The sequence below is a fragment of the Megalobrama amblycephala genome, linkage group LG9, assembly GCF_018812025.1.
Source record: "Megalobrama amblycephala isolate DHTTF-2021 linkage group LG9, ASM1881202v1, whole genome shotgun sequence".
NCBI lineage: Eukaryota > Metazoa > Chordata > Actinopteri > Cypriniformes > Xenocyprididae > Megalobrama > Megalobrama amblycephala.
In genome coordinates, this window is record NC_063052.1 from 14,919,397 (window position 1) to 14,936,583 (window position 17,187).

General features: G+C 38.4%; 1 protein-coding gene across 1 annotated transcript; it reads left to right on the top strand.

The window, feature by feature from the left end:
• The first annotated feature begins 287 nt into the window (after positions 1 to 287).
• rbm24a (RNA binding motif protein 24a) lies at positions 288 to 16,430 on the top strand. The gene is made up of 4 exons (XM_048201788.1): positions 288 to 729; positions 1,590 to 1,713; positions 2,891 to 2,945; positions 13,970 to 16,430. The coding sequence occupies exons 1-4, from the start codon at positions 562 to 564 to the stop codon at positions 14,310 to 14,312; spliced, it is 690 nt and encodes a 229-aa protein (XP_048057745.1). The 5' UTR covers positions 288 to 561; the 3' UTR covers positions 14,313 to 16,430.
• The last annotated feature ends 757 nt before the right edge of the window (positions 16,431 to 17,187 follow it).

Sequence of the window (17,187 nt, forward strand, 5' to 3'; positions counted from 1 at the left end):
GTTTTATCGGGTCGCTGGTCAGCTGTAGATCAGCAAAAAATAGTTTTAGGTTCCTTTAAACAAGCGTTTTCAGTGGAGATTTTTTTCTCTCTGTCGCACACAAACGCACATGCATTTACAGAAACAACAACTGTAGTATGAAATGTCTACAATTCTATGAACAAAGGCACACAGATGCCCGTTGTGCGCCGTCCAGCTGTTGTTCAGCGCGCGTGGTGGGCGTGGGGTCAAGCGCGCTCGTACCTCCCTCAAACTCATCTGGGTGTGGTTTAACCGGGTGCTTTTAGGAATGGGTCACACGCACTTTTTAGAAGTCACGTCAGTTTGGAAGAGGAGTTCGACCCACCTGATGATCCTTGGCTCAATCCGCTCCACATTAATCTACCTCTGACATTAAACCATCTGCGCGCGTGCGTTTCATATCAAACCGCATTCGCTTTTTGTAACTTCTAGTGTGTATTTTAAAGGAGCGGTGCTGTCATTATCAAAGCCTAAATTGCACTATATCGTCTTTGCTTTTTATTTTTTATTTTTTTTGCACTTGAGAGCATTTTTGTGAGGATGCATACCACCCAAAAGGACACCACTTACACCAAGATATTTGTCGGTGGTCTTCCGTATCACACGACGGACTCCAGTCTAAGGAAATATTTTGAAGTGTTTGGCGAAATTGAAGAGGCAGTGGTGATTACCGACAGACAGACCGGGAAGTCCAGGGGTTATGGATTTGTAAGTATGAAGTTGGAGGCTGTCAAACGCAAACTTTGAAACAAACAACGCATTTAAATAGGCTAATAATCAAACGTTTTAGACTTTTAAAATTGTTTTGCGCTGTCTGCATTCACTTCTTTTACTGACTGATATTGAAACATGTGCTGTTAAAGGGACAGTTCACTTCAAAAATGAGTTTCGTATAGGCTAACGTTACTCAGCTTCACGCTGTTCGCGAAACGCGGGACGTTTCAGTCCCCATTCACTTTCATTATATAGCGATAAAATATTAAATGCATGTAAACGCTGTCTTTGACAGCCATCTTGCTTAACATTTTATATCGTGTTCTACCTAAGAAAAAAAGTCATACAAATTTGGAGCAAAATGCAGGTGATCATTTTTTTGTGTGTGAACGGCCCCTTTAAATCTGTGTGAATTCAAGCCGCGCGTTAATAGTGAGAATATTAGTAATTTCTGACTGAATAAAGTGCACAATTGAAGATTAAAACAGGCCTTTGTTGGCTCAGCTGTCGAGTTTGACTTGAAGCACCCTGATAAGAGTTCCTCAGCGACTGAGTAAACAAGCCAACTGTGAAGTTTTGACAGCAGAAGTTAAAGGATTTCACAACATGACAACCTTTTGCCTGTTTCACATAAGCTTAAGTGACCTCTGTTTTTTTGTCATCTTAAAACATGAATAAACACCAAATAATACACACCATTTTGTGTTTAAAGCCTGATTTGGGGCATAGGTCATGAATTATGTGAAGTCTGCAATAGTACCAAATAGGGGAATTGTATTTATGTCACCTAGTTTTAGAGCATTTGCTGCTTCAGTGTGTGTGTCTCATTCGCCACACTTCTGTTTTCAATCTAGGTGACCATGGCAGACCGCTCCGCTGCAGACAGAGCCTGTAAGGACCCCAACCCCATCATTGACGGCAGGAAGGCCAATGTTAACCTGGCTTATCTCGGAGCCAAGCCACGGGTGATGCAGCCAGGTGAGGCCTGATATGATGAGAGGAAGCCAATGGACACCAGTGCCGTTGCTCTTTTACATACTGACACAATGACTTCCAATAAACCCTGCGAGGTTTGCTTGACAAACCGCAGATGCGTTTATTTTCCAGCAACAGCATAGGCATTTTTCTTTGTTTGTACATGCGGCGATGTTTACACAAGGTTTTCACTTGTTAATTAATTGTAAACAGTGACTGTAAAGGAGATTAGAGATGTTCTTGTCTGTACTTCATGCATATGGGTTATTTTTTCATCCAAAGGCCTTAATAATGATTATAAAACAAAGATATGACATCCAAAGTGTGTGAGGTAGTACAACTAGATCTGTTTTATTTTGTATTTTGCTACTTATAAAGGTATTTTAAAGATTTTGAAGTGTCAAAAGGTCATTCGGTTTAACCGTCCAACCATTCATTTGTGATCTAAAAATGTATATATTTTTTATTCTGGCATGATTTTATAACATCATATATCAACATAGTGCAAAATGGCATTAAAATTATGTGTAGAAGTCGTTGCTTTGTAATGAGAAAGAATGTCCGGAAAAACGAATTTCACTGATGTCATTTGGAGTAACCGATATAAAGGGACCGTTTTGGATCAAGTCATGTGGTCAGTATCATGTGACATCATTCAGACACCTGCAAAGGACCACATGGTCGTGAAGCAAAGTAACTAACTCTCTCTTAACTATTTGAAAAATTCATGTTTTCATGTGCAGAAACATCAGGTCATTCGGTGCAACCGCTATAAAACATGGAAAATGTTGTAATATTTTAAAAACTTGTACTAAATATAAAATGTTTAATTGTCCTTTTGCTAGATATCAGCCTGTTAGCATTGTCTGAAAATATTGTCATTCGGTAAAACCGAAATTTTGGTTAAACCGAATGACTTTTTGGTGACAAATTTTGTCCGTCTTGTAAAAAATGACAAAATTGATTATAAAAACCACATAATCTCATTGTTAACACTTAATAAAACTTCAAATATTTTCTGTTTTGTAGAAGTTTGCCGAGTCGGTGCATTGATAAAAGTGTAAAAAAAAACATTAGTTCTCATATTTACCTTCACCTACAGTCATCTTCAGCAGGTTTAGATTATAATATTACTGATCAGAGATCAGTATTAACATGCATCTTATGCATTTGTGTGCAGGTTTCACTTTCGGCGTCCCTCAGATTCACCCGGCTTTCATCCAAAGACCATATGGGTGAGTAACGGCAACACCTAGAATTTCCTAGAGTTGATTATGCATGTGTTTAGTGGTAGTTTTAAATATCAAACCAGCTTTAGGACCAGATTATGACATCACGGAGGCTTTGATATGTCATTAAGAAATGCATTTTAATAGGGAATACATGACGTTCAATGCAATTCTGATGTAATTTGATGTTGAGAGAGAGAGTGTGTGTGTGTTTGTGTGTAAATGTATGTGAGTAAGACACTGGACATTACAGCCTGACTCAATGTTGTCTATCTTTCTCTGGTCCGACAGGCTCGATTTGGGTTAAGATAACTGGTGGTTTGAGGAATAGCTCTGAGAGCGTTGTGCAGATCTGTAGCTACAGTACCTGTAGACTCAAACACACACAAACGAGCTCGAAAATGGTGATTACAGATGCATGTATGTTGGTTTTATTTTGGTTTGGACTTTCACTTTTAATAGTACATAGAGCTGTGTGTGCCTTTTTACCGTTATGAAGTGGTGTTGATAGCTTAACTGTGTGCATTTTTTTTAATTTAATGGAAAAAAGGCTGATTTTGGGGTGCTGAATTTCCATGTTGTGGAGGAGTGATGACTTTGCCACGGAGCAAAGTTTGCTTCCTTTTATTTTCTTCACTTGCTGGAGCTTGTTTTTGATCATTTTCACTTTTGTTGTGTTTTCTGGTGTCTTGTTATTGGAGTGAGTGCCATTTTTGTTTTGTGTGCCGTTGTTGATCCCTCTTCACGCCAACCCAACAGCCCGACTACAAACTTTTTTTGCACGTTGCGGTTTTATTTTGCTCACTTGACTGGGAGTCCTGTCACACTCACAGCACAGAGACTATGACACGTACTCACCCTTTACCGTTCTCTCCCGTCTCCATTGTGTCTGTTCACTTCTCCTTCTCTTTCAGCTCTCGCTCTCTGTCTCTCCGCTGTCGTCTCTCTTTGCTCTGGCCCTATAAGGCGTCCTGCGGTGGATCCAGAGTCCCTAGAGTCCGGCCGTTTCTCTCTCAGTGATGATGTGCTTGTTGTACATTCCCTGTCATCCATTTCTGTAGGAATTCTTAAACCGACCGGACAGTTTAAAGGGATATTCGCACACAAAAAGTTTTTTGTTTTTTCTTCAGTGAAACACAAAAAGAGATGGATGTCTGAGATGTTCTTTTCTAGACAACAAAGATGGATCATTTTTATAATGCCAAATATAACTCAAAATTCTGACTATATCTCGCAATTCTGACTTTATAACTCGCAATTCTGACTTTATAACTCGCAATTCTGACTTTATATCTCGCAATTCTGACTTTATATCTCGCAATTCTGACTTTATATCTCGCAATTCTGACTTTATAACTCGCAATTCTGACTTTATAACTCGCAATTCTGACTTTATAACTCGCAATTCTGACTTTATATCTCGCAATTCTGACTTTATAACTCGCAATTCTGACTTTATATCTCGCAATTCTGACTTTATATCTCGCAATTCTGACTATATCTCGCAATTCTGACTATATCATGCAATTCTGACTATATCTCGCAATTCTGACTTTATATCTCGCAATTCTGACTTTATATCATGCAATTCTGACTATATCTCGCAATTCTGACTTTATATCACGCAATTCTGACTATATCTCGCAATTCTGACTTTATATCTCGCAATTCTGACTTTATATCTCGCAATTCTGACTATATCTCGCAATTCTGACTTTATATCTCGCAATTCTGACTTTATAACTCGCAATTCTGACTTTATAACTCGCAATTCTGACTTTATAACTCGCAATTCTGACTTTATATCTCGCAATTCTGACTTTATATCTCGCAATTCTGACTTTATAACTCGCAATTCTGACTTTATATCTCGCAATTCTGACTTTATATCTCGCAATTCTGACTTTATAACTCGCAATTCTGACTATATCTCGCAATTCTGACTATATCTCGCAATTCTGACTATATCTCGCAATTCTGACTATCTCGCAATTCTGACTTTATAACTCGCAATTCTGACTTTATAACTCGCAATTCTGACTTTATATCTCGCAATTCTGACTTTATATCTCGCAATTCTGACTATATCTCGCAATTCTGACTATATCTCGCAATTCTGACTTTATAACTCGCAATTCTGACTTTATATCTCGCAATTCTGACTATATCTCGCAATTCTGACTTTATAACTCGCAATTCTGACTTTATAACTCGCAATTCTGACTTTATAACTCGCAATTCTGACTTTATATCTCGCAATTCTGACTATATCTCGCAATTCTGACTATATCTCGCAATTCTGACTTTATATCTCGCAATTCTGACTTTATATCTCGCAATTCTGACTATATCTCGCAATTCTGACTTTATATCTCGCAATTCTGACTATATCTCGCAATTCTGACTTTATATCTCGCAATTCTGACTATATCTAATATCTAATCTAGGTAAAAACTCTCCTACATAATTATTGAATGGGTTCAGAAGTATATAGAGTGCAAGTCATATGGAATATTTTATGTTTATGGTGCCATTTTTGGAGCTTGGCATTAAAAAAAATCAACATGTACGTTTACTATATGGAAATGAACAGCTCATGCATTCGGTCTTGTCTTATTTTATGTCTCTAGAAAGAAAATACAGGTTTAGAATGACACGAGGGTGAGTAAATAACCGAGTTTATTACTTGTACTGCATTTATTTGATCAAAATAAAGTACAAACCGTAATATTGTGAAATAAAAAAAATGTAATTTATTCCTGTGATCAAAGCTGAATTTTCAACATCTTTATTAGTACCAGTCAAAAGTTTGCACACATTACTATTTTTAATGTTTTTGAAAGAAGTCTCGTCTGCTCATCAAGCCTGCATTTATTCGATCAAAAATACAGAAAAATCAGTAATATTGTGAAATATTATTACAATTTAAAATTATGATTTTCTATTTTAATACACTCTAAAATAGAATTTATCTCTGTAATGCAAAGCTGAATTTTCAGCATCATTACTCGTCTTCAGTGTCACATGATCCTTCAGAAATCATTCTAATATGATGATTTGCTGCTCAAGAAACATTTCTGAATATTACACAAATATTTTTGTGTATTTTGAATATTCTTTTGAATATAAACATTGATTTGAAATAGAAATATTTTGCAACATTATAAATGGGGTAATCTTGCATATTCAATACATCCTTGCTGAATTAGTATTTCTTTAAAAAAAAATTAAAATAAATTCTTACTGACCCCAAACCTAACTCTAGACCACCCCAAAGGCAGAAAGACACAGAAACAAGTTTACAGTCGCAACTCTGACAATCTACTGTAAAATCAGCAGGCTTAAACAAAAGCGCCAGGCGTTCAGTGTGATTATTAAATCCGTGGAGGATTCCACAGCGTGTGCGTCTGCGCGTGGGTGAGTGTGTGTCTGTTTGTGACATGCATGCATGTGTTTGCCGTGTTGTGAGCCCTCTGCTGTGACAAACAAATGTCTGGATGCCACAGCCCCCTGAGCGAGCCTTCGTCACATGGCCCTGTGCGGCGTTAAGGAAAACAAGCTTCACCATTGTTTTGCACAAAGGCTGTAGTGCTGACACTGCAGTCGCATGAAGCTTTCTCTCGCTCTTTAACACTCACTCTTTCTCTCTCTCTCTCTCTCTCTCTCTCTGGCTCCGGTCACTGTCACACACTCGCTCTCGGTTTAGAGGGCTGGGCCGCTCCTGACATTTAGCTTCCAGATAAACTCAACATGTGCCACTGAGATGGCACCTCTCGCCTAGCACAAGTGCATTGTGTTCAAGAGGACCTGTTATGCTTTCTTTACTGTTTGAGCATGAAAAAGCTGGGAGTTATTCTCTATATCAGCGTCACTGTTTCTTCCGGGAACGAATACATCACAATATTCCTCATTTAAATAATTAATGCGCAGAATAAAGGGGCGGGGCCTGCTTGAGTTAGTTAGTAGTGTGTTGAAACTGGCGGTTATGGTTATTTCCCAAACACCAATCACAACACACTGCTCCAGCAGACCAATCAGAGCACATTGTGCTTTTCAGAAGGCGGGGCTTCATAGAGACAGGAACTAAACAGAGCGTTACTGACAGACTGGGAAGAGAGGAGCTGCAACAATGGAGAATATGAGGAAAATAATCAACATTCAAGCAGGAAAACCTGCTCTAGTACACAAAAACACAATCAAAACTTTATAAAACAGCATAATAGGTCCTCTTTTTGATGGTGTTGTCAGGGAGCTTTATACTTTTGACCTTGCAGCTGTTGAAAAAGGTTGCCAAATGCGACCAAACGGTGTTGGTAGTCAAATTGTGACTGTGTAATATATGGGTCAGGTTTAAAATGTGCAAAGTCATGCCTGTTCTGCAACTTTCTTTGTAGGGCCATCATCACACATAGAGTGTAAAAACAACATGTACGGATGATGATTAGGCACATCTTTCTAATTAGTCCAAAACGTGTAGAATATGTAAGTCTAGTTGCCCTGATTGTACAGCTGAGATCTTATTTTTTTAGACACAAACCTCAGTTTTCCTGGTCTGGAGCGCTGTTGAGTGGCACTTTATTTTTAATCTTTATTTTACTGGTTCTTTGTATAAATCATCCGTCACCTAGGCTCAACACTATGCATCTGATCACTAGACAGACGAATATGTCGAAGGTGAAATCTTTTAGCATTTAGAAAATGGCACTCTCATGCAGAATGACCGAGGAAGCAGAAAATAGCGTCCAGCCCTCGCTGTCACTCACACTGACTGTGTCCTTTATTTAACACTAAAGTGGTTGCGCAAGATTTCTGTCATTTCTCTGTAACCTGGTACTGCTTTTAGAAAGCTTGTTCAGTTGTATGAATCCCAATGTGCTAACAATAACAGAGTGTTGTCAAAAGTACCAAAGTCGGTACTGAAATTTTAAAAATGTGATGCTTTTAGCGCTGTTAAGTGCATTCGTAAACACCCGATTGGCCATTGTGTTCATGCGCTCAACAGATATGTCTGCGATTGGCTGCAATGATTAATGCTTCAAAAACATGTTATAAATAGAAATCGATGACCAGTGTTCCCAAGTCGTATTGGGCTACTTTAACATTGTTGCCGCGGGTTGATGATATTTAGCCCCTGGCATGATCATTTTACCAGGTAACCCCACAATTGGGCTAGTTTTGAGTAGCAATTTTGTTGTGAAAACCTGGCAACCCTGTCAATGACGCTCTTCACCGAGCGCTTAATGCTGCATTCGCATTTACTTTGAATGGGTGACGTCATGTGTTGCTGAACTGAATTGTGGGTTCCGTCACGTTGCTTCACTCGCGTTACTCGCGGGCAAAAGTTGAAGATTTCTCAACTTTTCAAGCACCAACGCAGGCGTCAGCCAATCAGATCATGCAACACTGGAAAGTAATGTAATTGGCTGTTGTCACTATGCCTCTGCTGACTGCATGTGCTCCTCCCCAAACTGACGAGGCATTTGCGTGTCATTCGCAACGCTTGATGGAGGGCGTGTCTGAAGCTTGGTGCTGACGCGAGCTTCATAGTGACAACAGCCAATCAAATTACTGCGTTGATGCATTTCTAATAAATAGAGTATTTATACAGCGTATGCATGCAAATATTTCTTAAATATATACATGTATGTGTGTATTTAAATATACATAATTATACACAGTACACATATATTTTGGATGCGATTAATCGTTTGACACACCTACGATTTTACTGTGAAAAGGGTCCATAGATAAAAAGCCAAGTTAAATCCATGTAAACATCCCCGCCGTAAGTGATTGGTCAAACAATCAGATGCTCCGCCTCCAAAGTCACATCATTGGATGCATGAACGCATTTAGCTAGCGAATGCAATAGGGTATTTGCATAAGGCGTTTAAAGTTGAGAAATGTTAAACTTTTGAAAATTAAATAAAAAATAAACTTAAACATTTTGAAAACAAAGAATCGTGTAAAATCCAATAAGCTTTGAGATTATTACTTGTGACATTAGAACAATATACATATGGATATGAGAACATATGTATAAAACTAAATTAAACAATCTCTTTTTTTTTTTTAAATAAAACATTTTTATTTAATTTCATGAGCATTTTAATTAAAAGGTTAGTTCACCCAAAAATGAAAATAATGTCATTAATTACTCACCCTCATGTCGTTCCACACCTGTAAGACCTTCAATCTTCGGAACACAAATTAAGATATTTTAGTTGAAATCCGATGGCTCAGTGAGGCCTGCATAGCCAGCAATGACATTTCCTCTCTCAAGATCCATTAATGTACTAAAAACATATTTAAATCAGTTCATGTGAGTACAGTGGTTCAATATTATTATTATAAAGCCACAAGAATATTTTTGGTGCACCAAAAAAAAAACAAAATAACGACTTATTTAGTGATGGCCGATTTCAAAACACTGCTTCATGAAGCTTCGGAGTGTTATGAATCTTTTGTGTCGAATTATGATTCGGATCGCGTGTCAAACTGCTGAAATCACGTGACTTTGGCGCTCCGAACCGCTGATTCGACACACTGATTCATAACGCTCTGAAGCTTCACTATATAAGTTTTGTTTTTTTTGCCGCACCAAAAATATTCTCGTGGCTTTATAATATTAATATTGAACCACTGTACTCGCATGAACTGATTTAAATATGTTTTTAGTACATTAATGGATCTTGAGAGAGGAAATGTCATTGCTGGCTATGCAGCTATTCATTTTTGTGTGAACTAACCCTTTAAGCATAGACCTTTGTTTTAATTAAAAAGGCTTATTTCTGCTAATGTAGGCTCAATTTGTAAATGTATGCAACTAATTTGGACGAGCCTCCTCATTGAAGTCGCTACCTGCCTAATCCTAACCCCTCCTCACCGAGTCCTAAACCTACCAATACTAGGGAGGTAATAATCTGGCAGGGGGTCGAAATTCGGCACAACACCGGTACAGACATGCATGCTCGGCCAGAATCAGCTCGAAGTCGTGCAACTTCGGATGCGGAGCCACACGTAAAGTTAATGCCGTGCACAACGGAGCATGAAAACGCTTTCAGATTCAAACGCGTCCATGCATTGATCATTGTAGCCAATGACAGACATATCTGATGAGCGCGCGAACACGATGGCCAATCGGTGTTTACAGCGTTCAGTACCGACTTGGTATCGAAGTCAGTACTTTTAACAGACTATATTTTGTTTATGAAACGAGTGAAGAGTCACCTGTGTGTGGTTTTGTTTTTTGTGTTGTGATGCCTGTGCAGGTTGAATGTGATGTTTGAAGCCTACAGTATGTTCTAGAAGTGTGTTTTCACTGTTATGATAGTCTATATATTAACACACTCCCTGCTGTCACCTCAGGCTGGCAAGGCATCTATGAAAGATTTCATAGGAGCATCTTTGCCCTTTGACCTGAGAGAGGAAAAAGGAAGGTTTTATTTCATTCCTCTCATTTATGGCATTCTGTGAGTGGTTGTGTTGTTTTGAGTTGATGTTGGATAATACGTACTGTTGCTCTTTATTTCTTGACGCCTGTGTTATGCTTATTTTCTTTCATTTGGGGCAGAGGTTTTTTGAGTTTGGTCAGGTTTGATTGATATAATGGTGTGCTACAAATAGGGTTGCCATGATAGAAACATTCTCTCATTTTTTTTTTTTCCCCCACAAAATTTTGCATGTAATTAGCTCAAATTCCAGTCTAAAAATCCTCATTTCACTCATGCACGTCAAGTTAAATTTCATCACAAGCACAGAAGATTGAGTTTCAGATTCACAGTCTTCTATAATATAGTTGTGTTTAGGGAGTTGTAGGTGATTCAGTGCGTTCTGTCATCCCAGAACTAATTTTAAAAGTTCTCACCCGTCTGTTTAGTGCAGACAGTAAATGTGAAAAGCGCTCTGAAAGTGCAACGGGGTACGTAATGAAAGGCAGAATGGGCTCATTGTTCCTGATTGCTTATTTAATCAAAACTCCCCTCTGTGTGTGCTGTCCAGCCTGAGGCTCATTGTCTAAGTGTGGAGGGGGAAACAGCCAGCAACGTCCCTTTTTGAAAACTGTCCAGCTGTCAAAGTAGCCCTGACATATTCACAATGCTCCCCTCATCTCCTCTTCACCTCTCCTGGGTCCTGCCGTCCCTCGTTTCACCGGACGGACACCGGGGTGTCGAACGCATGTGACTTTTAGCACGGCTTCAGCGGTCAACAGTAGTGATGTCCGACCTAGGAGAATTTACATCTTCACCCTTTATTCAAATATTTAATGCGTAGTTGTGCAACTTTAAACATGTCAAATTGTGCCAATGTCATTTTTGACCAGGCTGTCATACAAAGAAATTATATGAATGCATGCAAAAACAAATTAATAACTGATTATGTTGTAGTCAATGTATGCTTATTCCTGTGAGCTTTTTGCATTGTGATATAAAAACTTTAGCGGTATTTGGGCTTTTTTTTGCCAAATACTTTTGTCAGATAAATACCTGAACCCAGTTTAGTGTTTGTTCTTCCCTCATATTTAAAAAATGTAAAATATTTCCCGAATATTTTCATGGTTTAATCGAACTTGTAGGTTCATTGAAAACAAATATACTCTCTGAACATCACTTTATATATAATAATATAATATAATTAATATAAATTTTAAAGTACTTTTCTCCTGTCTCATGTTAATGTACGGACAAGAACAAGAAAGACATTTGTAAAACATTACTCCCTTTGTTTGAGAATTCCGACCAGCCTGACATAGCAACAGTGGCTTAGCCAATGATGTGACTTTGGAGGCGGAGCATCTGATTGTTTGACCAATCACTTACGGCGGGATCTTGGATTTAACTTGGCTTTTTATCTATGGACCCTTTTCACAGTAAAATCATAGGTGTGTCAAACGATTAATCGCGATTAATCGCATCCAAAATATATGTGTACTGTGTATAATTATGTATATTTAAATACACACATACATGTATATATTTAAGAAATATTTGCAGGCATACACTGTATAAATACTCTATTTATTAGAAATGCATCGATGCTAAATTTCTCTACCGATTAACCGATTATTCAGAGTGATATCTGCCGATAATGATAGTTTGGGGGTTCTGCCTTTTATACCTTCTTTTAAATTAATGATAACTTAATTATAATTAATAATTAATCATTACATTTTTAATTATTAATCATTACATTTTTAATTATAAGAAATGCAAATAACTTTATTCTCTTTATTTCATCAACTTGTTTCAGAGTAACTGGTATTAGTTTTAAACAAAGACATTACTCAAATTAATATTAACACACACTAACTATATTCTAAAGATTAAATTAATATTTCTTAAATTTCTGAATGTTATTAATTCATATAATTACTATTAATATTGAACATCAGACAGGTTTCTTAGCATTTTCTGTACACACAGCAAAAATTCAGTGCATTTTCCTGCCCTCTTTTGATTGACAGGGTATATCGGCCCTGACTATCGGCTGTTTTTAAACTATCTGTGTATATATAAAATTCTAATATAAATTATATAAAAACTAGAGATGCACCGATATATTGGCCAATATCGGTATCGGCTAATTGGCCAATATCGGTATCAGCTAGTATCGGCTTATCGGTATCGGCTAATCGGACAATATCGGTATCGGCTAATTGGATAATATCGGTATCGGCTAATTGGCCAATATCGGTATCAGCTAGTATCGGCTTATCGGTATCGGCCAGTATTGGCTAATCGGACAATATCGGTATCGGCTAATTGGATAATATCGGTATCGGCTAATTGGACAATATCGGTATCAGCTAATTGGACAATATCGGTATCGGCTAATCGGACAATATTGGTATCGGCTAATCGGACAATATTGGTATCGGCTAATCGGACAATATCGGTATCGGCCAGTATTGGCTAATTGGCCAATATCGGTATCGGCTAATTGGCCAATATCGGTATCGGCCAATATCGGCTAATTAGCCAATATCGGTATCGGCCAGTATTGGCTAATCGGCCAATATCGGTATCGGCTAATCGGCCAATATCGGTATCGGCCAATATCGGCTAATTAGCCAATATCAGTATCGGCCAGTATTGGCTAATTGGCCAATATCGGTATCGGCTAATTGGCCAATATCGGTATCGGCCAATATCGGCTAATTAGCCAATATCGGTATCGGCCAGTATTGGCTAATCGGCCAATATCGGTATCGGCTAATTGGCCAATATCGGTATCGGCCAATATCGGCTAATTAGCCAATATCGGTATCGGCCAGTATTGGCTAATTGGCCAATATCGGTATCGGCCAGTATCGGCTAATTGGCCAATATCGGTATCAGCTGATATATCAGTACAGCTCAAGTCTTTTATAAAATTTGTTACATATAAATATAAATATTTATATATAATTATTTCAAATTTTTCTAAAATATATACATGCGTGTGTGTGTGTATTTATACATAATTATACACAGTACACACATATATATTATGTAAAAACAAACTTTTATTTTGGATGCGATTTTAATCACGATTAATCGTTTGACGGCACTATAAAATTTACATCTTTCTCTCTTCTGACTGGCGTTATCTCTCTATTTGAGAGTTGTAAAAACACTATTGTGGAGTTTTTCCTTTGCTATTCGAGCAAATGGAAACACAAAATATATATGTAATGTAGTCTCTCATCTATGACGACTTCCGCTTCTGAGAAACCCAGAAATGTGAAAAGTGTGATTTGTTTATTTTTGTGTCAAAACATTGCTCGACGAGCCCAGCTTAGCAATAGTGGCTCATCCAATGTTTGTCTGGGGGGAAACCTTTAAGAAAACGGTAATTATTGCGCTCTGATATTCCAGTGTACAACTGAGAGAGATCTATTTTGGCAACCTTATGTGTCTAATAATCACTAGCAGGCATTTCCTTGGTGTTACTGAGTTTTTGGAACTTGGGTGCTTGGCCGCGCTGTGGTTGTGGTTTTGTATTGCGTCCGTAATGCTATGCTAACATGCTGTGGTGTTTGTCTCTCGCAGGATCCCCACTCACTATGTGTACCCGCAGGCCTTCATGCAGCCCAGCGTGGTCATCCCTCACATCCAGCCAGCGGCGGCCTCCGCCACCGCATCCTCGCCCTACATCGACTACACGGGCGCAGCCTACGCACAGTACGCCAGCGCTGCCACAGCGGCGGCCGCCGCAGCCTACGAGCAGTACCCGTACGCGGCCTCTCCCGCCGCGACCGGCTACGTAGCCACCACCGGCTACGGCTACGCCATGCAGCAGCCGCTGGCCACCGCCGCTCCAGGGACCGCGGCCGCGGCCGCCGCCTTCGGTCAGTACCAGCCCCAGCAGCTGCAAGCCGAACGGATGCAATAGCAACCAAAGAGGCGGACGGGAGTCGACGCCCAGCTACACGATGAAGACGAAAATAGTTGCTGGTTGTGGGTTGACTGCAAGAGGAGGAAGACGAGGAGCATACAGGAGGGGGATAGTAATTGGTAGAGAGATTATTAGTGAGATGGAAACTCCAACTTGCTGTGATTAAAGAAAACAAAACCAAAAAAAGAAAAAAAGATCGCAGAAAAGGACGGAATCTAGCTTTTTATTTATTATTATTATTATGTTATCTTTATTACAATAATTAATATTAGAGTAGGATATTTATTGCGGAAGGAGGTATGCAGCGACTAATCACTGTGGTAGACGAAACCTTAAGTCCCGATGCTGTCATTTAATGTAGGCGACCGTTTTTCCGGAAATGTCCCGCATTGTTTTGATCCTAGGGCCTCTTAACTTTATATTTATTCTCATTTTTTTGAGGGCTCTCTTTGTTCTGTCTTCTTCTCAAGTGCATTTTTTTTTGATCATCAGGGAAATGGAGCATTTTTCAGCGAATTAGAAACAACAAACTCTGCCAATCAGGGATAGTAGACCTAACTGTGGCGATCGCGAATGGAGAAAGATCCAGTGTTAGCGTGTTTTATGTTTTGTGAACTACCTTTTTATCTATCTGATGCTGAATGTCCCCACTTTCTCTGACTCCTGCGTTGACCTCCTGACCTATGCAAAGCAAACAGGGGGACGAAAACGAAGTGCAGGAACGGGAGAGGTTTTCTTTTTGCTCCCTCACAATGGGCATCGAACAATTTGAAGGTACTCTTCGACAAAAAAAGGCAAAAAGACTTGTATTATATGCTTGCAAAAAAACACACACATACGGACTAACATGCACACCGTTACGCAGAAATTTAAGTGTTAATGTCTGTCTGTGGGCGAGGGAGGACGCATAAACACACAAAGATGACTATGTAGGGAAAAAAAGCTCAGTATTAGTACTAGAATCAGGGAGCAACTGCTGTGTTGGAAGGAACAGGCACTGATATACACACTCACACACACACACACACACACACACGCAGTCGGATTGCTCTGGAAAGATCACTGGTTCGTCGAGCTGTCGCCTTTTCATCCCTCGGAACCGGGTCTGTCGACGTTTCCTTATCCCAGAGAGGGTTCGGAAGGATTGACCTGTGCAACCTCCCAACATCCGTGACGGATCTTGTGATAAGGGAGGCTATCCGCTATCGGTCTGGTCTTTATATGTTCACGAGCACCAGCACACTTCCTAAGGTCTATGTATTTCAATGAGCGACTCTTTACAGAACAGCACTATAGCGAAAGGATCCGAGGGTTCTTTGTGTGCCTTACATTTGTAATGCTATTTAAAGAGATCTGCTATTTAAGATATTTATTTTGTTGCGCTCTAAGATCATCGACTTAGAAGCGGTACTGTATGGATATAATGTATTCATCTCATGGCATATTATTATTATTATTATTATAAGTTATTGAGTAGGCTTAGTTGTAGTATTATATTAACATACTCAACCAAAAGTGTTGTTGTAGGACTTATTTAAGATGCAATTCTGTATGTGCACTGTACAATTATCTTTTTTTTTTCTCATTGCATTTGGAATTTTAGAACATGACATTAAATATCGGCTATCGTATGACATTTATTTTATTGCAGGCCTGTTGTTTTGGGCATGTTATCTCCATTTTTTTTTTTTTTTTTTTTTTTTTTGTTTTATCCAGAACTGTTTAAAAGACTTTTTAAAAAAAAAAAAAGGACAAAAGAAGACCGAAGGGACATGCTGCTTCATACACTAGAATGTATTGTCAATGTCGAGGATGGATGCTGTGCTTCTATTGCTTTAAATATGCATCAGATGGGCTATTTTACACTGTTGAGAATTTTTATACTTGAACTCTTTCTTACAAGGGAAAATATGAAAAACAAAAAACAAAAAAAAAACAAGAATAATAATAACAACAACAACACAAAAAAATTCATTGTCACTGGATTTGGGCATGTAAAGTGTTATTATTGACTATTTAAATGCAAACGTTCTGTAGGTATTTAAGCCTTATTTCAGATTTTCAACACTATTTACTCTAAATGGAAATAAAAAGGTTCTATATTTAAACCTCAAACGCTTTGTTCATTGCACAGGCCTGATTTTTTTCATTGGATTCCTGAATGATGTGTTCATTGTTGCATCAAACTTATTATGTGGTGAATTGCAAAATATTTCAATGGTTTAAAGTGCTGATGTTTTGTTTCTGATGGTCTTTGTTTAGACAGGGGGTGCAGTCGTGTGTTTCTCGTGGATGAAGGTGTCGTGAAAAAGAAGCAGCTATTCTGTCAGTATAAACACACAGGCCGTCGCTTCTCCTCGCCACACACTGAGATGCTTATTTATGAGCTTGTTTATGCTGGTTTGTGAGGTGACAAATTTAGCTGACCTGTCCAAACCTGTCTGTTTAATAATCGAGCTGCCTGAGGAATATTCCAGGTTCAGTACATGTTAAGTTGATTGACAGTATTTGTGTTGATTAGCACAAAAAAAATATTTTGACTCTCCTTGTTTTCTTTTAAAAAAGTAGCAAAGGATTTCGATAACAAAATAACAAAATAAAATGTTTTGTATTTTAAAAATGGACAAAAATCAAGGTCAGTGAGGCTCTTGGTGCCAATTTTTGAGGATTTAAAAGCAAATGTGAAATTTATAATATCATTTCTTTTGTTAAATCTGACAGCATTTGTGGCATGCATGATGTGGCATAAATATAATTTGCCCCTCTTTTTCTATTTAAAAAACAAAATTCAAGGTTATGATGAGGGACTTACAATGGAAGTGAATGGGGCCAATTTTTGGAGGATTTAAAAGCAGAAATTAAAAGTTTATCT

What these genes read in the sequence shown, in the direction of transcription:
- rbm24a (XM_048201788.1), top strand. Translation starts at nt 562, where the DNA reads ATGCATACCACCCAAAAGGACACCACTTACACCAAGATATTTGTCGGT. An exon ending in AGTCCAGGGGTTATGGATTT is followed by an intron (nt 730 to 1,589) that starts GTAAGTATGAAG and finishes TTTTCAATCTAG; the next exon opens with GTGACCATGGCAGACCGCTC. An exon ending in TTCATCCAAAGACCATATGG is followed by an intron (nt 2,946 to 13,969) that starts GTGAGTAACGGC and finishes TGTCTCTCGCAG; the next exon opens with GATCCCCACTCACTATGTGT.